Genomic DNA, 22,116 nt, shown 5'->3' with positions numbered 1-22,116 from the left:
TCTAAATTAATGCATTTTTTCACAAACGTAACACATTATGAATTGAAATATATGTGTGGATATCCGTGTTTTGCAGTAATTTGTTAACAGACAAAATTTTCGCAATTAATTTAAGCAAGACTTGAAATGAGCTAAGTCCACGCGCAGTTGTATACAGTTGCAGGAGTACAGTTGCATACATCTTCTGACTCATTCAAATTTAAAATATTTAAAGACTTGTTTTTTTTTTTTTTCGCTTGGTCATAACATACATTATTTTGTCTTTTTAGTGAACTTTTAAACAAAACTAGGTATTAAACAAGACAAAGAGTTCCATCAAAAGACAGGTAAATCACCCAACAATGAAAATAATCCCATAAAACGTAAAATAATCCGCGATTTAAGAAAAGAAGTCATTAAATAAAAGTTAGATTGATATAGCCTGCAAGTTGTAAAACATTTTAAAAAAACTTCATGAAAATGTTGAATAATCCATCAAATAAAGAAACCAATAGAATTGATTGCGAACTTGTAAAATACTTGAAAGCAATATAGTTTAAAATATAGTATTTTAATATCCAAGCAGTTTTCTTTGCACCAGGGAGGATACAAGGATTGCAATAAAATTTTAAACGACCCAATTCTCACCAAACGAACATAGAATCTTACTGGTTAGAAAATAAGATGACGTAAAATTAAGCTTGAAATTATTGTTCCTTAAAAACGCAAAAAAAACGTTGTTTCAATTGAATATTTATAACTTGAAATTCTCAATTCTAAAAATACAGACAAAGTAATAATATTAATGCAAAAAGATTTAATATCTCAGCAAAAACAACCCTGTTATAAAAATTTCCCCGCCAAGAAAACCTTTAACTCTTCCCCACAAAAAAGCCTTCATCCTAAACCAAAAACCCTCAGCCTTAAAAAGTCATAATATCTAGTTTGCCCGCCAAGTATCTGCCAAACTATCATCCTCCCTATTCTCCTCTTTCATCACACCTACTTCCGTTAGATATTCCCCCCACCTTCTACTCCTCAGAAATATGGACTGATCCTTTAAATTGTTTATCTTGTTTGGCGGGAAGCTTTTCTAATGTTGAGGTGGTTGCTTGGTGAACTAAAAGATTCCCGCCAAACTAGATAAACAATTTAAAGGATCTATCCATATTTCTGAGGAGTTGAACATGGGAGGAGGATCTAACGGAAGCAGGTGTGATAAAAGAGGAGAACAGGGAGGATGATAATTTGGCAGATACTTGGCGAGCAAACTAGATATGAATTTTCAAGGCTGAGGTTTTTTTTTGGTTTAGGATGAAGGCTTTATTTTTTGTGGGGAAGAGTTAAAGGTTTTCTTGGCGGGGGAAATTTTTACAACAGGGTTGTTTTTGCTGAGGTAAGCAATTATTAAACAAAGTAACTTTTCAAAATGGCTGAGTTTAGTAGTTAAAAATTTTAGTGATAGTATGACTAAAAAATTCCACGTTGTAAATACGCTTACCACTCTTTTTACCAGAAAAGTGGCCCATTCGCCAAGATGTGCCTGCAAACAAAATTTAATTACGGTAGTTGATATATTGGTATGGCTGAATGACAATAGAAAATTCAAAATTGAGAATTTTTCTGCTTATGAATGCGGTGACAAACTACGCAAAATTTCCGAGCTGTGGATATTCACAAAGCGACGAACTGAACTATATATTTTGTTTTATGCTGAAACATAAACAAAGACATGATATTTAATTTAAGAGAACAAAATAAGCTTACCTTAGTGTTCGAGCTGACTGGACTTTTCAAGTGGATTTTCCAGGTAGCTACTGACGTGAAATTTTTATCAGCGGCATAACATCTCCACAGAGTCTAAATTCAAATTATAATGAAAAAGATATACATAAGAAATCCTAAGTATAATTGGACGTAAGTCAAAAATTTGCTTTTTTTTTCCTTCTATTGAATATAAAATTTTATGGTCTCCATTGGGGGACAAGTTAATGCCAACGCGATTGCGTAAGAGTTTTAATGAAACCTTAAGCTTAAGCTAATAGGTTTCTGTTATTAGCTACACTTTATGTAAATCAATTTCGACGTACGTCCATTTTAATTTCGGGTCTTAGTACTTAAAAAGGGTTCCAAATACCAAAAAAAAAAAAAAAAAAAACAATACAGTAGACCCTCGTTTTACGCGGGTTTATTATACACCGTTTCGATTATACGCGGTTTGAGATTTGACACTTTTGTCTTATTTTAAGCGGATGAGTTTCAGTTTTACGTGGATGCGGCAATGCAAACAGATAAAATTTTCCCCTCTTTCAAAATGCAAACTCCTAAAGTTTGTAGATTACACTTAATCAACTGCATTTTTGCGTGCTAATAATCGAGCTTGGGCCACCGGAAACATTTTAAGCGATCAGTTCCAGAGCTCTTTCCAGAAGTAAAGTTATTAAACTCACACAGTTCAGAGCTAACTGGAAGAAGAGCTTTCAGGAGTGACAAAGGAGGCCAAAACCAACGAGGATACCGACGTGGGTGACTCACAACCAAAAACGTTCTCATTGAACATTTTGGTCCATTCCTAGACAATAGAAATGATCTTTCTGATTTGTTAGTGAAGGAAGATTCTATCATGGAAACGATGCTAGTGCTCATGGATGCGTTAATGCTCTGCAAAGAATATACAGAGAAAAATTCTTAATGACTGCCAAAAGACTATCATAGTTAGCTCCTCTTTATAAACGGAACACGAAATTAATTTATTTTTTCTTTATACATGTTGTGCATAAAAATCGTTATAATTACGCATTAAACGTATTATACAGTTAATCACTAAAATAAAATATTTTGTTATCTTCGGAATCAAACCCCTATTTTAACACTACTATTAGGTTTCAATTTACGCGATTTTGAATTACGCGCCATTTTCGTGGAACGTAACCCCCACGTAAAACGAAGGCTTACTGTAGTTGAAAATTTTGAAAGATCTTTACCTGGATAAGAGTTGCTGCAGCAGGAATTTGACGACTAAAGTGCTTTTGCCTTTGTTGTTGCTGTACTTTTAGAGCAAAACCAGAGCCAAGAATACCCTGAAAAGAGCATTAGTCTCTTAACAATTTACATAATATGAAGAGAATATTGGTGTATATAACGTTATGCACAATCGTCAAGGGACATTTTGGAATATAAAAGGAATCTAAAAATTAACGTTTCTAACTACGCTTAAAAGTTTGTAGGAACGACAGCAGAGTTCATCTTCCTGCCATTACTGGTACGCAAGTGAAAAGCAGGCTCATCAATGGGGTAGTTTCCAAAATTTTAGAAGTAATTTTTTCTGAAAGAGCATGTTTAAAAACATAGGATCTGAACCTTTTTTAAATATATTTGTTTAAGTTTAATATTTAAAAAAAAATACTTAAATCGGTGCACTTTCATGGTTTACTCTTCTGCCGATGGCATCACAAATGATGAACTGCCATTTGCTTGAAGTCCGATTCACATACGTGAATCATCATACGAAGCGAAACTTCACGTATTCGCTTGACACTGGCTACGGAAAACCTGATTTTGCAAATTATAGTCTGTATTGAAGCATGAAATTTGATATGCCTGTCTTGTAAATAATTGTGAGTGTAATAGACCGCAGATTATGTAAATGAAATATTTTTTGATTTATACCTTTTTTACCCAAAACAGGTGATTAATTTCGAGAAATTTCTAGTTAAAGTCATGTAATTTGTGATAAACCTTAAAATTCTTGAAATATTTCTTAATCTGCGATCTGTTTAACGTGTAGCATTTATACGTGTGAAATAATCTAAGCAAACTGCTTATAGCTAGTTAATTTTTATCAATAGTGTTTCTCCAAACTGGTAATTTTCAGTCCTTTTTGTCTAAAAATCACCCATTAAAAAATATTGATATTATGGCTTATTTTTAAGCGAAATACATGTTAAGACCTTTCTGCTTCTAAAAAATATTAATATTATTTCATAATAGTGTAAAAAAAAACTGTTCCGAACCTAATAGGGTACCTTACGAAGCAAACATTTTGAAAGCGACAAAACATATCTAAATTTTGCGGAGGCGGTTTTGAATAAGCTCTCGCAAACTTAACGTTCACAAGTTTTTAAGAAGTGGATAGAACGTTGGAATAAATGCATTTAGTCCCGCAGAAGTTATTCTTAAAGGAAAAAAAAAAAGCAAATTATAAAGTTTAAAGTTGTTCTGTATTTTTTTTTTTTTTTTATATAAATTTAGTGTTAGTACGCATTGAACAGCTCTCGTACATCCGGTTTACGGGTGGAAACGGAGGCATCTATTAGTTTCCGGAGACACCAGTTTGCTGAATTCAAAGAGTTACATCGAAATGGACAAAACACGCGCATCAAAGTCTCCTCGCTTCTTTTTTCTTTCTCTTTGCGAAACTCATGAGAGAATCTTCAAAACTGGCTGCTTGCAAATTTTTCACGGGAGAGGTGGTCTGGCTGTATTTTGAAGTAGGGTATTTGGTGCCCTATGCATCTTCTTATTGAAACATTAAGCATGAATGATGAACAAATACATTTAAGAAAATATTTAAGGGCTCTAAGGAACCTTAACCTTCAACATTTTTGACTTCCTGGGAAAAATATATGTTATGCGTAACTTAATTCTGAACAATTTGATACCTTATTTATTACCATACGCAACAAAACTTTAAGTTATCGAAAAATGCGTAAACTTTCCCCTTAGAGATTTATGTTTACAGCAGCTGTTTAAGCCTCTTTTTCTCAGGTGCCGGTTTCTCGTATTGCGCACGTGAACTCAAAAAGTTTCGTATGTATTTCCATAAAACTTTTCATGCATGTTTATCTGATTCATTATTATGATCTGTGCCTAAATTTTAACTAAAAATAAAAGTTTATATTAAAAAAAAAATCACCTAAAATTTTGGAAAATTTCGATATTAACTTATAAATTAAAAAAATAATAAAAATAAATAAAAATTTAGGTTCAGACCATAAAAATAAACCAGACGAACATTTATTAAAAGTTTTACGGAAATATATAAGAAACTTTCTGCGATATCACGCAAGCAAAACGGGAAACCTGAGAAAACGCAACCTGAGAAAAAGAGGCTTAAACAGCTGCTGTTAACACAAATCTCTATGGGGAAAGTATACGCATTTTTACGATAACTTTAATTTTTTTTTTGCTTATGGTAATAAATAAGGTATCAGACTGTTCAGAATCAAATTAGGCATAACATATATTTTTTTCCAGAAAGTCGAAAATTTTGAAGGTTAAGGGTCCTTAGATCCCTTAATAGTAAGCAACTAAATATAAGAAGGAAGTTAAAAACTTTGCTTACAGCTGGAAGAGCGAAAAACGAAACTGTGAGTAAAGCTGAAGCACACGCTAATAAACGCCCCGACCAGGTAAGAGGAACTTTATCACCATATCCAATGGTCATCATGGTCACCTGAAAGGAAAGGAACAACAAGCATATTTAAAAGTTTTTATAAAAGAGGTTGTATAATAAATTATTTTATGCTGCATCTCATATGTATTTCAGTTATTCAATTAAATCGAATGAAATAAAACTAAATTTCAACTTATTAACCCTTTATCTGTGCTTTAGAGCAAAAGCAACCAATGTCAAAAATATTAGTTTGGCAAAAGCCGGTTGTAAAGTTTGTTACTTTTTTTTTGGTTCCATCAAACCTGCATCCTCGTCAAATGATTATTGACTAATACATTTGGAACGTACATGGTACACGTACTTCTAAATTATTTTAATCATACTTGAATATTACAAGTTATATGTTTTAGTTTTAAATAAAAAGACTAATTGTTGAATAAACGAAGATTAAAGGACATAGGCAATGAGGTCTTTTCCAAAATTTTAAAAGTATTTTTTTCTGAAAAAGCATGCTTAAAAACATAGTCAAATAATTTTAGAAATGGTCAGATCCTAAGTTTAATATTTTTAAAAAATTACTTTGATCGGTGCGCTTTTATTGTTTACGCTTCTGCCACAAATGATGAAATGCCATTCAGTGTTGCCATTCCCAAAGTATATTTAATTTGCACCTTTACTCACGTGTACTGGCAACGATAGGGTTGATAGGAAACGTAGAGCGCAATGTTTGATTGGTTCGTTGAGTATCATAACGTGGAAATGCGGTAAACATATGCGCCAAAGTGCATCATTTGTGACGTCATAGACCACGCCCTGTTTGAAAAATTGGACTATTTTAAAAAATTAAAAAATAACTGTTGGGAAAATGAAAGTATTTTCTGGGTTCATGTTATTTTTTTTTTGCTTATTCTATTAATTTCAGTGACTAAAAGTAGACTTTTGACTGAAGGAAACAACCCCATTGGGAATACTGTAACTCAATCCTAGGTTGGCTGTTGCTGCATCGAAAAGTGGACACTTCGCGAACAGATTTCTATCAAAGAAAAACGTGGTCAAAATTTCGCATTCGCTGTTCTTGCTCCAAAGAACAGAAAAAACACAAAAGAACGAAAAATGCTAAGCTTCAAAAATTATTAAATAAAAAGACACTTTATGAAAATTTTAAAGCAAAGAAGTGAAAAAAAAAATTGGTTTTATTAGAAACTGTAAACAAACAAAATAAAACTGAGGGAAAATAAGTTTTCAAAAAAGTGTACTTACAACACCCCACCACAGTGCATCAGCGTAAGTGGCAAACTGCGTAGATGGCATGTTGTCAATGATGGCGTCTTTTTCTATGAGGAACATGAAGTAGGATGAGAATATTAAGCCTAAAAACCCTATGTAAAGAGCGGTGAACATTTCCTGGAAAGAAAATCAAATTACACACTAATTAGAATTTTAAATGAAATGAAATTATTCAATAAACTTCACAATTTAACATATTTCCGATGAATAGTTTCAATTAGATCGTGTACACTGCCATTGATAGTTTGATTTTTTGGTAATGAGCAAACATATATCAGGAGGGTTCAGTCAAAACTGTATGATTTGCTTTGATAACAGTTTTGTCAGAACTTACAGTGCTGGCCAAATTATTAGCCTAAGACTTTTTTAAAAGCAAATTCTTTATTGATTACATAACTATATACACATTAACGAACAGTGAAATAATTATGTAATGTTTAGTATGCGTTCCCTTGTTCTTGATGAGCATTTTAATTCTTTTCGGCATACTTTTCACAAGGTTAACACCATTTCTTAACACTTTTTAAAAAAGGAGGTAAAAAATTGTTTATTCTCACTATTATATATACTCACATACACACACTCACTAATTACCAAAATCTAACTTTAAATATAACAGAACACACTAATAAAAAGAACTAGTGAACTCTTTAAGCTGATTGAGGTTATGTTCCTGGTAGGTAGATAATCAAAGAACATAAAGCAGACAGTGCTGCCCCCTGCAAACATTAAATTATGCTAAAATAACGTAATAAGTGTACAGTATGTACTGTTCTTTAACAGTAAAATAAATAGTATTGTAGTACAAATAGTGTACAAAAAACAAAAAAACTAGTCTAATAATTTGGCCAGCACTGTATTTAAAATATAGAATGCCATTTATTCCCACTTCTTAGAGTTTAGGAAAGTAATTAAAAAAATTTATTTTTTCGCTTATTATCGTCGAAATATAGAGCACAGAAATTGCTGCAACCCTACCAAACAGCTTAGTGCAGGCGCAAATGAAACTATTTTCTGTAACTGACAAACAATTACTTTTTTGACCTGATTCTAGAAACGCTTTATGGGAAGAAAGACCTTTAATCGCTTTCTTGACAGGCTCGCTGGTAATTCTTTGCCACACAACTCAAGAAAATCATGGAAAACACATACCGGGTATAGTATAACATGGAAAGTTTGTATGAAAGGAACAGTTCACTATAATTAAATATAATTGCAAATATAACTTTTTTAAAACATGTTTTTTTTTCACATGTTAATACGTTTTCAAGTGATCATGATTCTAATAATTTGATTGTTTTAACCCCCTTCTGATTGTTTAACCCTTCTGATATTTTCTACGACTTTCGTTGCATTTGCTCGATGCTTTCATGCTGTTTCACTTTTCACAAACATTTGTGACCTTACATGGAATACATCGCCAGCTCAGTCATTCCAGCCGAGGACTGCAGTTTCGTGCTTATTAGCACTCATCAGCCCAGCTTAGGAAGTGACTGAGCTGGAGGTGGAAAACCCCTTAAGGAAGCCAAGAGTACCAATAAAACTGGTAGCTAATATGGAATTAGCACTGACCAGACGAGTGAACGAAACAATGGTTCGGTTCAACTCGAAGATTGAAGGCAAGGCGGGTAATTTCAGTCAGTTACCGCCCATTAGCCAGAACTAAGGCAGAAATACATGGAACACATCATTTGCCTTGCCTTCAATCTTCGAGTTGAACCGAACCATTGTTTCGTTCACTCGTCTGGTCAGTGCTCATTCCATATTAGCTACCAGTTTGATTGGCACTCTTAGCTTCCTTAAGAGGTTTACCACCTCCAGCTCAGTCACTTCCAAAAACGGGCCGATGAGTGCTAATAAGCACGAAACGTCAGTCCTCGGCTGGAATGACTGAGCTGGCGGTGTATTCTATGTATTTTTGCTTTAGCCCTGGCTAATGTGCGGTTACTTACTGAAATCTCTGACCTTGTTGCTAGGTCGAGAGTCGCGGTGTGTTTCAACGCAGGAATTACCACGATATATCATTCCCTCAATTCGTTTTCTGAACGGCAGAAAGACGCCTCATCGCAGTATTAGAAAGTTGAATAATCTTTAACCGTATGCCACACATAGCTTAATTATCCTGATTACTTTCATATCTATTGTTTTAAGGGTTTATTCGCTGTCAAGCAGTTGCTGGCACCTTACACATTTGACGGATTCAATCCTGAACTTACTTGTCTGTGCTCCATTATAACAGATCCTAGTAATCGCCAACAGCCCCCTTCACGATCTATGTGAAGCATCCGAAGAATCTGCACAAAACGTATGCCCCTACAAAATAATAGAGTCATTTCATACACATGAATAACACGCGATTGCTGTTATAAAACTATATTTTGGCAAAAAGCAAACTTTGGTTTCTGAAGTTTTTTTCCTACCTAGCTGCTTGAGCTCCGAACATGCTCCCATCCGAACCAATAATTATCACAAAGAAAGAAGAAATGATGATGACGAGATCTGAAAAAGATTACTATTTTCAACAAAAATTCTATCATTTAGAAGAAAACCCATTACAGAGTTAAAACGGTATAAAGGAAACAAAAACAAATACAATAAAACTTGTAAAGTTGACCACCTGTCTAAGTTGACTGCTTTTATCAGGCACAGAATTAGCCATTCCCATATAAATCAACCACTGTAAGTTGACCACCTGTCTAAGTTGACCGTAAAGTAGTGCGCCGCAAGTGGTCAACTTACACAGGTTTCACTGAGAAATAATAATGGTCTAGAACAGATCCCATTAAAGGGTTCTTCATTCGATTTTCAGAGGCCGAATGCGCAATTAAATTGCAAAGAAGGCATTCAAGGAAGTATGTTTCGAGTTTGTTCTACAGTTGCGAAGTCGTAGAGAAAATATGAAGTCTCCAGCTTTGAAAATTTTTGAACCTTCGACCCCGAACCCTTTACCCCAAAAAACCAGTCTGACTACGACTTTGATAAAAACATTAGACAGAGTCTTGAACTCGGAGGAAAAATGACCGACTCCCGACTCTTGGAGTTTTAAAACTTTCGACTGAAAAACTCAGATTCTTTTACCCCAAAAGAGTCTGCCTCTGACTTCTCAGTCCTAAATTATTTTTCGAACCTTAGCTATTAGACAATCTCTTTTCACAAAAAACAAATAGAATCACATGAATTAACACACTAATTTATTTTTACTTTGAATTTAATAATTTTTCCTTATTTAGCGATTTTCTTTGTGTTTTTCGGTTACAAGAATCTGGTTACTAATGAACGCTTTTTGAATTTCCTAACGCTAAATAATGAGATTGACAAAGCAAGTAATTAAACTGATTTTTACAAAAAAGGAAGTATTGTATTTGCGAAAGAATTTTCACTCAAAAATAGACCTTAATTTCCATTTTACTCACTCCTGAATGAATATTGAGTTTTTTTTTTCTCGACTCGACCACACGTGGATAAGTGTCTAAGAACGTATAGACACGCGAAATATCCATTTTGACGATTCCCGAGTTAATTACTACGAATTTTCCCGTGACGTCTGTATGTAAGAATGTCTATGCGTGCGTATGTGCGGATGTATGTCACATAACTCAAGAACGATAAGTCCTAGAAAGTTGAAATTTGGTACGTAGACTCCTAGGGGGTCTAGTTGTGCACCTTCCTCTTTTGGTTGCATTCGGGTGTTTCTAAAGGAGTCTTTTGCCCCTCTTTGGGGGGAAATCATTGTTAATTTCGATGTAAACTCAAGTGGTGTTATAATTTGGCAGACACTTGGAGATATATCGCCAGTCTTTCGGTCGCCAAGTTTTGTCACCAACTTGGCGACAAATTTGGCGATTTTTTTTCTTTTTTTAAAAATCTGTTTCAATTTGGCCACTGTTGGTGATGTTTAGAGAGTAAACTATTGAATCACTTTAAAATTGCCAGTAATGGGGAAATGACATTAAATTGGAGTAAAAGGAAGTCATGTGATGCACACATCAGCTCGTTTTAATATTTTCAAGGTGAAGATTATTTTCCTTTACCCCGGAAAAAGCGATTATTGATAGTGAGCTGTTATGTAAGAGCTCATTTCCTTTCTAAATCTGACATCATATCGTACCCTGGCAAGGAAAGTGACAACTCGAAACTTTGGATAATCGTACTAACTATGGCTTTAAAATCTAAATTTAATGCTTTTTCTTGCCCCAAAAATCGCACAAAGTTAGCTTACATAACTGGTGTGTGGTGGCATAAAAACAATATAATTAGTAGTGGCAAATTTTAGTAATTTCATAATTCAGAAGAAATATTCTCTAACTTGAAGCGCGCATTATTAATTTAGACAACAAAAATTAACCAGCAAACATCTCATTATAATTGTTCTTCGCCTATTGCAATATCTGAAACAAAAATCACTTAAAACTACTATTGGGTAAAATCTTGATTTGCTCCAATGCTGTTTTTTTACTTTCTTTTACATAGTAAAGGAAGTATTGTATTCGCAAAAAAATTTTGACCCAAAAATAGGCCTTAATTTCCATTTTGCTCGCCCCCGAATGAATGTTGAGTTTTTTTTCAACTCGACTACATGTGGATATATGCCTAAGAACGTATAGACACCAGAAATATCCATTTGGACGATCCCCGAATTAATTACAACGAGTTTTTTGCGTGACGTCAGTATGTACGTATGTATGTCGCATAACTCAAGAACGGTATGTCCTAGAAAGTTTAAATTTGGTACGTAGACTCCTAGCGGGGTCTCGTTGTGCACCTCCCTTTTTGATTGCATTCAGGTGTTTTTAAAGGGGTCTTTTGCACCTTTTTGGGGGAAAATCATTGTTAATTTCGCTTCAAACTCAAGTGGTGTTATAATTTAGCGGACACTTGGCAATATATCACATCACACCCGAGGGTCCCCTGTTCCTATCACAGTAGTGACTTGCCCAGATTAGGGATCCTCGGGAAGTTGGCAATATATCGCCAGTCTTTAGGTAGCCAAGTTTTGTCGTCAACTTGGCGACAAATTTCACGATTTTTTTCTTTTTAAAATCTGGTTTTAATTTGACCACTGTTGGTGATATTTAGAGAGTTAACGATTAAATCACATTAAAATTGCACTGGATAAATAACATTAAATAGGCGTAAAAGGAAGTCATGTGATGCACACATCGGCTCGTTTTCGGAGTTGTATCACATTTCTTGCTGGGGTTCGATGTGTCGGAGTAAGAGGAATACTTCGCTAAAGCTCTTTTTTTTTTCATTAATTTTTGCAAACAAAGACCGGTTAGAAACAATCATTTTATTTTTACGTCACCATATTTTTATTTAAGTACTACTTAGCCGTTTCAATCGTATCTTTTACTTTCATTGATCACTTAAACAGAAATTTAACAAATATTAATTTTTCAACAAACATGTTCCAACTCACCTATGATACATATGGGTCGAGTGACAAACTTCAATCGGCCCCAAAATCCTAAATATTTGCTTCGGCATCCGGCTGACCAGACCCTGGCTAGATATTCCACACCGAAGACGGTGACGAGCACGAATTCCTGAAAAATAACAAGATAATTAACTTTAACTCTTACGAAGATAATGTGCAATTCAAAGACATCATAACCAAATGAACTGGACTATGACGAGGTAAGATAGAGGGGTTAAAGACATTTTAATTTAGTGCCGGGTGAGGGACGGTTTCATTAAAAATATCTGCAATACATCAAGACTTCTTCTCTTGAGCTTGAAATTTACGAATTCATATTTAAATAGAGCAGAGGTGCCCAATCTTTTTTTCCGAAGGCCGCACCTCATTACGATGTACCTTGAGGGCCAAAACACATCTATAAAAAATTTAACGATACATTTTTCCTAGATAACATGGGAAAACACGGAAAAGCTAACAAAAATACAAAGAATTAGTATCAACAAAACAAACGTATAATAATGATCACAAGTTTACATCTGTTTCTTGGAAACCAATTTGATTATTTGACTCCCTTTTCTCAATTATTATGTAACGTAACCTCAGAGAAACTGAAAGGTATAGGGGGCCATTCCACCGTCACGTGCGGGACCATTCGACTCTATAATTTCATCAACATTGTAATAGATCATAATAATTTTAACTAAACAGGAGTAAGCACATTTTTTAAATCTTTACATTTAATACTAAGATATTTCTGATACGCAGTTCTAGTTTTAATAAATAATTTATATAAAAGTATATATACTAAATATAAAAAGTATATATACTAAACAGTTTTAATAAACTGAAAATTTAATTTATTTGCATATGCCACTTGCGGAACATCCAAAGTCAATTTCTGTAATTTGCTGTATGCATTACTTAATGTTTTTGCTCTATTAATAAAGGAAACCTAACTGTTAGAATTTCGAATTTTTCAATGTTTTGGTAGAATAACAAGTGAATTTTGCCTCGATTCTATCAGACCTGAATTGCCAATTTTATTTTGGATATGTTCCCTTTCGGTGTAAAACAGTAGATATCATCCCTTTTGCAAAAAAAAAACACGCATTTTCTAGTTGATTTTTAAAGCGGATTATATCCAGTTTTATATTTCTTTCGTAAAACGAAAAAAAAAGTTTTACGCACAAACACTAACTGTTCGAATTTTTCACAATGTTTTGGTAGAATAACAAGTGACTATTGGCATAAGTCCAGGAATTTTTACACAATTTTATCCGACTTAAATTGCCAATTTTATCTTGGATACATTCCTTTGTGGTGTAAAACAGTAGATATGATCCCTTTTGCAAAAAAACACGCATTTTCTTCAGAAATTAACTTTAAAATTGAAACAATATTCTACACTTTTTAATATATATATATTTTTACTTTGCTCCTTTCTAGTTAAGTTTTTTTTTTTTTTTAATGATCAATGAAAAGACCTGCGATCCAATTAAATATGGACAATGAAACCACCCAAGTCGATTCAAATAACAACGTTGTATAGATATTAATAGATCACAATTTTTACCACAATTTTTCAATCAATCACAATTTAATCAGTAATTAATCACAATTTAATAGTAATATAAGTTATTTAATATTAATTTAGTAATCACAATTTGTGGTCGTGCTTGCCTAACTGATAACAGACTTACACAAGGCGCAAAGTTGCTGCGATCTCTTAATACGGACGGGTATCATGCTTGATTGGAAATGCTCAACCAGTGCCTCGCTCCGCTATTTTATTTGTGAACTACTTTTGAATTAGAAGTGGCAAATTCAAATTTGGATATGTACCCTTTTGATATGAAAGTAAATGAGTGGATACCGGTAAATAAGGGATAAGCTTCACTTTGTGCTGTAAAAGACCTGGCGAGAAATAAGGGGATGGATATACGTTTAGGTGGTAAAACCAATGTTTATGCATTTTTCAATAGTAGATATGAACTACTTCGAGAAGAAAAACGCACGGGTCGATACGGATTATGCTAGAGATTCTGAAAAAAAAAAAACTTTTTTTTAAAAAGTAGATATAAGTTTCAAAAGTAAACTTCTCAGTTTCGGTTAGTGGACCATTTTCGTGAGCTCCTAGAGGGAAATATATATATAGGCATTTATTTTTGGGAAATTGGTAAACGGAATAGAAGAACTAAGAGGAACCCACAAACCTATCGGTAACTTCAATTGAGGCAGTGAAAAGCAAATGGATGTAAGTGGATATTTCCAAGTTTTGAGTAAAACGCGTTTAAAGATAACATCCTAGGTAGACTTTCATTCAATTTTTTTTCCTAAATCATGCTGTATAGCAACACCTACCAGGGCTACTAGCATCATCTGTTGCCCCAAGACAGAGGAGAGGTTCACCTACCATGTGTACTGGTTATCTCCAAATTTTTAATTACGCCACTTACATCCGTCTATTTCTCACTGCCTCAATTGTAAATTTCGACTAACACTCTGTCCATATGCGACAAATGAGTGAAATTCATAAATTGAGCAGCTGAGAGAAATAAGGTACAGATAGAGTTCAGAGCTTTCTCTTTTCTTCTTCCACCAGTTAGAGCTTTTTTTTTTTCAACTAGATAATTATGTCACTGTGCAATAAAGGCACTAATAGTGTCACTAGACGATAAATGCTCTAATTATGATATTACGCAACTAGATTCCGGTTGTTGTCATTGCGAAATGCTTTATTTGAATGGAGAGAGAGAAAATGAGGAACATTTGTTTAAAGGTGATAGCATTTTCATCCACATTTCTTTCAATATGCTTTTTACTTTCTTCTATATCTAATATATAGAAGAAAGTATTGGATTCGTGCAAATTTTAGAATTTCGACGGATTCGAACGTTTTGAGGTGTGCCGAGTCCATTTCGACCATTTTTGGAAAATGTCTGTCTGTGTGTGTGTGTGTGTGTGTGTGTGTGTGTGTGTATGTGTGTGTGTGTGTGTGTGTGTGTATGTGTGTGTGTCACGTCTGTGTGTGACCAGTTTTTTGTGGCCGCTCTACAACAAAAACTACCGCATGAAATCGAACGAAATTTAGTACACATATGTGCACCTATGTGAACTTGTGCCCATTAGTTTTTGGCGCGAATTCCTCCAAGGGGGGTGGAGCAATGGGACGTTTTTCGAGTTACGCTTGCTTGCTATTCCTCACGAAGTAACGGGCGGAATCAAACAAAATTTGGTCCATATGTTGGTATTAACAGGAACAGGTGCTGATTCAATTTTGGTGTCAATAACTCAAACGGGGGTTGAGCTATAGAACGTTTTTTGTCGTCAATTGTGACTGCTGTACCTCAAGAAATAATGAACGGAATGAAAGAAAAATTTATCGGCAAGTAGCCCTTAGTGAGTATAAGAACTGATTTTATTTTTGTGTTAACAGCTAAAAAGGGGGTAGCGCAATCACCCGTTCTTTTTTTCCATTTTGAGTGCCCTATCTCAAGAAGTAATGCTACGTTCTGGTTGAAATTTGGAATATATGTGAATCCATATGTAAACAGGCATTGGTTCAATTTTGACGCCGATCGCTCCAAGAGGTGTTGGTTTTTTTTTTTTTTTTTTTTTTTTTTTTTGCGAATAAAAATATTTTTATTAATGCAACAATAAGAAAGATAAATCGTAATAGATTGTCGTCTGCGTATTTCTCGTGATTTTAATTGTATGGAAATGATAGGAAATATTATCTCAATGATTTAAAATTTTTAACTGTTGCCATCTTATGTTTGTTAACAAATAAAATATTTGTAATTAATTCAAGCAAGGCTTTTAAAATAACTTTCAATTTTCCCTCTTTGCTTTGCTTTTGCAATAATTCAGACATTGGGATAGTCGTCAAGTTTTTGCATGTGTAATTTCGTTTTTGTTGGGAATATTGCTTCCTCGTCAAGCATGGGGAGGGATCAGAAAAAAAAATATATATATATAGAAGAAAGTTTCGTAATGGCCACAACATACTAGTTTACTTTCTTCTATATCTAATATATAGAAAGTATTGGATTCGTGCAAATTTTCGAATTTCGACGGATTCGAACGTTTTGAGGTGTGCTGAGTCCATTTCGACTATTTTTGGAAAATGTCTGTCTGTCTCTCTGTGTGTGTGTATGTGTGTGTGTGTGTCACGTCTGTGTGTGACCAGTTTTTTGTGGCCGCTCTACAGCAAAAACTACCGCATGAAATTGAACGAAATTTGGTACACATATGTACCCGTATGTGAACTTGTGCCCATTGGCTTTTGGCGCGAATTCCTCCAAGGCGGGTGGAGCAATGGGACGTTTTTTGAGTTACGCGTGCTTGCTATTCCTCAGGAAGTAACTGGCGGAATCAAACAAAATTTGGTCCATATGTTGCCCCTAACAGGAGCAGGTGCTGATTCAATTTTGGTGTCAATAGCTCAAACGGGGGTTGAGTTATAGAACGTTTTTTGTCGTCAATTGTGACTGCTGTATCTCAAGAAATAACGAACGGGATCAAACAAAATTTTTTTTGACAAGTAGCCCTTAGTGGGTATAAGAGCTGATTTTATTTTGGTGTCAACAGCTAAAAAGGGGGTAGCGCAATCGCCCGTTCTTTTTTTCCATTGTGAGTGCCCTATCTCAAGAAGTAATGCTACGTTCTGGTTGAAATTTGGAATATATGTGAATCCATACGTAAACAGGCTTTGGTTCAATTTTGACTCCAATCGCTCCAAGAGTTGTTGATTTTTTTTCTTTTTTTTGCGAATAAAAATATTTTTATTAATGCAACAATAAGAAAGATAAATCGTAATAGATTGTCGTCTGCGTATTTCTCGTGATTTTAATTGTATGGAAATGATCGGAAATATTATCTCAATGATTTAAAATTTTTAACTGTTGCCATCTTATGTTTGTTAATAAATAAAATATTTGTAATTAATTCAAGTAAGTCTTTTAAAGTAACTTTCAATTTGTTTTGTTTTTACAATAATTCAGACATTGGGATGGTCGTCAAGTTTTTGCATGTGTAATTTTGTTTTTGTTAGGAATATTGCTTCCTCGTCAAGCATGGGGAGGGATCAGAAAAAGGAAAAATATAGAAGAAAGTTTCGTGATGGCCACAACATACTAGTTACTTCGTCTGTTTAAGCGTAGCATCTGTCTCATCCATCCGAGAGAAATAGAAGTTTGAGAGATCCTGCAAACAACTTGAAAAAAGTGAAGGGGGGGGGGGAGTATGGTTAAATTTTGTGTTTGTTTATATTTTGATTGAATTTATGGTCTATTTGCTCCAGTTTTGTTTTTTTTTACCGAAAAGGCATGGCATTGCACTGGATTGACCTTAAATTTTACATGCTGTAAAAAAAAGCCCTCACAAGTTTTTAAAAAAACTTTACTAATAATAAAGTTGAAAGTCTCTCGCTGTATTGTTTTTCGCCAAAAGCTAAAATTGAATAGTTGCCTACATTAAAAGATGGAAATTAGGAAGATTATTGCATGAAACTCGGGAATGATTAAATTGAGATTAGCGTGATTAAATTTAGCGATAAAAATGTGTAAAAGGGGTTTTAAAATTATACGTAGGGATTTCTTATATTTAGTCTATATAGGAGGAATAGAAGCCGATAATGAGTGATCAGAAAAGACCCAAAGTTTGGAAATTGATATTACGATTTCTACTTTTTTGAAGTTTAAAAACAAGTTTCCACTTAGTTTTGAAAATAAAGCGTTAAAACAATCACATGTTTCTCTTCTCTTGCAGTTCATAATAAACACTCCTTGCAGCAGGTAAAACCTTACGAAATTCGGAATATAATATCAGCGAAGTTTTCCCTTAATTTTTTGGGAAATAAAAATTAAAAAGAAGGAAAATGAAATAAATAATTTTCAAAAATGATTGAACATATGTTGTCGCTTTAAGCTGTTGCTCCGAGGTTAATAAACAATGGGCTCGTTTTTCAAAATTTAAAGGTTTTTTTCTGAAAGAGCATACTTAAAAACATAGGATTGGACCATTTTTTAAATAATTTGGCTAAGTTTAGTATTTAAAAAAAAATATTTTAATCGGTGGGCTTTCATTGTTTACGCTTCTGTCGATGACATCACAAATGAAATACCATTCACGGATCATAATATTTAATTCGCATCTTGACTCATACGTAGTGGCAACGACATGGTAGATAGCAAGCGTAGAGCGCAATATTTAATTCGCTTCTTGATTATAACGTCGAATCGCCAGTGGAAATGCGCAAAAATACGTCATTTGACGTCATAAAGACCACGCCTTGTTTTCAAAATCGGACAATTTAAAAGATTAAAAATTGAGTGTTGGGAAAATTAAAGTTTTTTTCTCGCTCCATGTTTTTTTTTTTTTTTTTTTTTTGCTTATTCTATCAATTTCAGTAACTAAAAGTAGTACTTTTGACTGAAGGAAACAACCCCATTTTCATACGAGCGTATGAGAAGGTTTCCTTTTTGCGATCACGATTAATTTACAGTGGGGATTTTCCCGAATTTCTAACCTTGTGAAAAATCTCTTTTGGAGGGAATTTCGCTGTTTCGATGAAAATTCAGGAGATCTGTACTTTATTAGGGATTTTGGGAAGAGGCATCAAAACTCGGGAGCCTCCAGATTCGTTCGGGAGACAGTCACCGGTGAATGTTGACATTAGAGCTTACATATATACGTTCTCCAAAGAAGCAAAAATCATGTCTACTTACAACTACAAATACAGCTTTGGAGTATGGCACTTTGTTTTCAGCTACTGTTGTCAAAACACTCAGTAACATGGATGCAATAATGGTGAAATATCTGGAAAAAAATAGTTTACACACAAATCAGGAATCCAGTTGAACTCTTAAAAAATTTTTTATGCATCATTGCTAAATTTTTCATTTACCTTTTTAAATATCTTTTGAGCATACAGTCGGACCTCCATATATTAAAGTAGCAAATTGCCGGAAAAAAAAATTCGAATTATAGAAAATTCGATATATAGAAACGATCTTAGTTTATCATAAAAATCTTCTTAAAAAAATTAAAGTTAAAGCTAATTTTCGTGTATGAAACTCAATTTTTAACTTATACGAGCATCGGAGGATTAATTGAAAGTTAATAATCTTTACAAATAATAAAGCTGAAAGTCTGGCTATGGATGTCTGCTACGCGCATATCGCCTAGACCGTTCAACCGATTTTCATGAAATTTGGCAAATAATTAGTTCGTAGCAGAGAAAGGAGCACCTCGAAGCGATTTTTCAAAAATTCCATTTTGTTCTTTTTCTATTCCAATTTTAAGAACATTTTACCGAGCAAATTATCACAACGTGGACGAGTAAATTACTAAATTATCGTAAAATTGAACCGTAACATAGGCGAGCAAATTCATGTAGCAAACTGACGAGAAATTCATCATCCATTATTTGTAAATATACAGGCGAACCGAATGACCTTTTAATTTTATGCTACAGGCAAAGCCGTGCGGGTGATGCTAGTTTAAAAAAAAATAATGTGAGACATTTAATGAGCACTACATTGTTTCTAAAAAACCTACTGCAATATCGTTTCATGTTTTTGAGTGAAAGTTTTCTGTAAGTTTTAGTACTTTAACTATGGCTTGCCGATTTCTCATAAGAGCAGGCACTCTGCTTGCGAAAATTTATCAGAAATGACATTTTTGCGCCTTCAGAAATCTTCATTCTTCGGCAATTCAACCTTATCCCCAACATCAAGGGATTTTCGTTTTGACGATGGTAATCGAGAGAAAAGTAAAAAATCACAATCTACTTAACTTGAATGATTTTCACTGAAGCTAAAAAGACTAGGAATGATAATCAACAGACAAAAGGGATAACTTGAAATTGATTTTACTGCATTACAGATTACGACTAACATTTAAATAAAATCGAGCGAATTTATGATTTGCAGAACGGAACAACGACCTATCTACACACCCCTCAACCCAAGATTCCTTATAAATTTCGTAGCAACCTTAAGTGAACATAATTTTCTCCCCTTACCTTCATTTTTCATGAGCGTGGAAAAAAATAAAAATCTACGTATGTCTCTAAAAATATTTCGATCTATATAGAGATTTTTTTTTTCGATACTTAGAAACAATTTTTCTATGTAATGGACGTGGAAGTTTGCTGTTATTTCGATATGTAGAAATTTCGATATATGGAGGTTCGACTGTATTTTAATTTCAGAAAAATCTTCAATACAGGATATTTGTCCTTTTCTATTACAGAACTTTATAAACCGATTTACCCTACTTTCCGCCGACATTTAAAACTTCCTCCCCTTCTAAATATATCAAAAGCAAGGCTGAAACTGAAAGAGGGGAGAAGGAAATTTCGTGTCGGCGAAAAGTAGGGAACACCTATAAACGTAGCAGCATTTCTGATACTGTATTACCCCGCATTATCCGGCATGCCGCAAAATTCGGTGGTCGCCAGATTTTCAATAACATTTGCCTGGTCATTTCCGGCATGCCGGAAAAATCGAGGTTAGGAAAAAAATAGGAACTATAAAAAAATTCAGCTTAAAAATGAATATAAGTTCCATACATATCTTATTAGTATTAATACCGTAATACCCCGCATTATCTGGCATGCCGGAAAAAGGTGAGGTTGACCAGCATGCCGGGAAATTCGAGTATTCCGGCATGCCGGATAATAAGAGGTTTATTTTGCAACAAAGTAAATTTCCCCATTCAGTTCCAGTTAGAAAGCAAACCACTGTAAGGACAAAAATAAATCCTGACAATAACCTACTTTCAAAAAAAAAAAAAAAGAAAAAAATGTATTGCATATAATAATAATATTGCATATAATAAGTGCTGGTTATTTATGGTAGGTAATTTGTAACGGATTTAATTATAAGCCAATAAAGTAATCAATTCAGAAGTGATTATCGTTACTTCGCTTTGTTCACAATTTTTTTAAAACAAATTTTATGTTCCTTTTAGAGACGTAAGTTCAATTTTTATTTATTGAATAGAAATTGTAAATTCTTTAGCACTGGTTTAGGGGTGGTAACTTTCTGCTTAAATGTTCGCTTACTTAGGTTTAATTTAATTTCTATAAAGTTATTCGTTATTAAACAGTTTTTTCTTGTTAAAATAACAAATGACATTGTTAAATATTTTTACAACATCAAATTGTTTATTAATACTAATAAGATATGTTTCGAACTTATATTCATTTTTAATCTGAACATATATCTTTTACAGTATTTTTTTTCCTAACCTCGATATTTCCGGCATGCCGGAAAGGACCAGGCAAGTATTTTTGAAAATCTGGGGACCCCCGAATTTTACGGCATGCCGGGTAATGCGGGGTAATACGGTAAACAGTTCTATTTTTTAAAAATATTTACTAAAAATGTCAGTTGTTATTTTAACAAGAAAAACATTGTTTAATAACAAATAATTTTAGAAAAATTAAATTAAAACCAAGCAAACATTTAAGCAGTAAGTTAGCGCCCCTAAAACAGTGCTAAAGAATTCACCATAGCTATTCAATAAATAAAAATTAAGCTTACCTCTAAAAGGAACCAAAAATAATTTATTAAAAAAATTATGAACAAATCGCAGTTACAATGGTTGCTTCTGAATTGATTACTATATTGGCATAATTAAATCCGCTAAGAATGACCTACCATGAATAACAAACACAGATCATATGCAATACACCATTTTCTTGAAAGAAGTTCACCTTCCGGATTTTTTTTTTTTTTTTCATTACAGTGGTTTGCTTTCCGATTGGAATTGAATGGAGAAATTTACTTTTGTTTTGTTGCAAAATAAACCTCAAATTATCCGGCATGCAGGTCAACCTCGCTTTTTTCCGGCCTGCCGGATATATTGGGGTAATACGGCAGAAAATCAGACATTTTGTCCAGCTCGAAAGAACCCTATATACTATCCCAAAAGTAACTTTAAAAAATGTAATAAATTAAAAAATATATATAGCGGCAATTGTTTTCCTTCATTACACATCTTGAAATTAAATACATAGCTGCATAGG

At 33.8% G+C, this 22,116-nt stretch overlaps 1 protein-coding gene across 1 annotated transcript in view; it reads right to left on the bottom strand.

The window, feature by feature from the left end:
- LOC129227401 (potassium voltage-gated channel subfamily KQT member 1-like) overlaps positions 1 to 22,116 on the bottom strand; it is a 144,403-nt gene that overhangs the window by 26,604 nt on the left and 95,683 nt on the right. Inside the window, exons 3-10 of the mRNA XM_054861955.1 lie at positions 18,809 to 18,899; positions 12,081 to 12,207; positions 9,082 to 9,160; positions 8,878 to 8,974; positions 6,635 to 6,778; positions 5,324 to 5,434; positions 2,964 to 3,059; positions 1,747 to 1,839 (exon numbers count right to left, since the gene is read on the bottom strand). Of these exons, the coding sequence (XP_054717930.1) occupies positions 1,747 to 1,839; positions 2,964 to 3,059; positions 5,324 to 5,434; positions 6,635 to 6,778; positions 8,878 to 8,974; positions 9,082 to 9,160; positions 12,081 to 12,207; positions 18,809 to 18,899 (838 nt within the window). The remainder of the gene's footprint in view (positions 1 to 1,746; positions 1,840 to 2,963; positions 3,060 to 5,323; positions 5,435 to 6,634; positions 6,779 to 8,877; positions 8,975 to 9,081; positions 9,161 to 12,080; positions 12,208 to 18,808; positions 18,900 to 22,116) is intronic.

This window comes from Uloborus diversus, chromosome 1, assembly GCF_026930045.1.
Source record: "Uloborus diversus isolate 005 chromosome 1, Udiv.v.3.1, whole genome shotgun sequence".
Classification (NCBI taxonomy): Eukaryota; Metazoa; Arthropoda; class Arachnida; order Araneae; family Uloboridae; genus Uloborus; species Uloborus diversus.
Note: the sequence above shows the minus strand (reverse complement) of the source record. Positions and strands in the feature narration are given on the sequence as shown.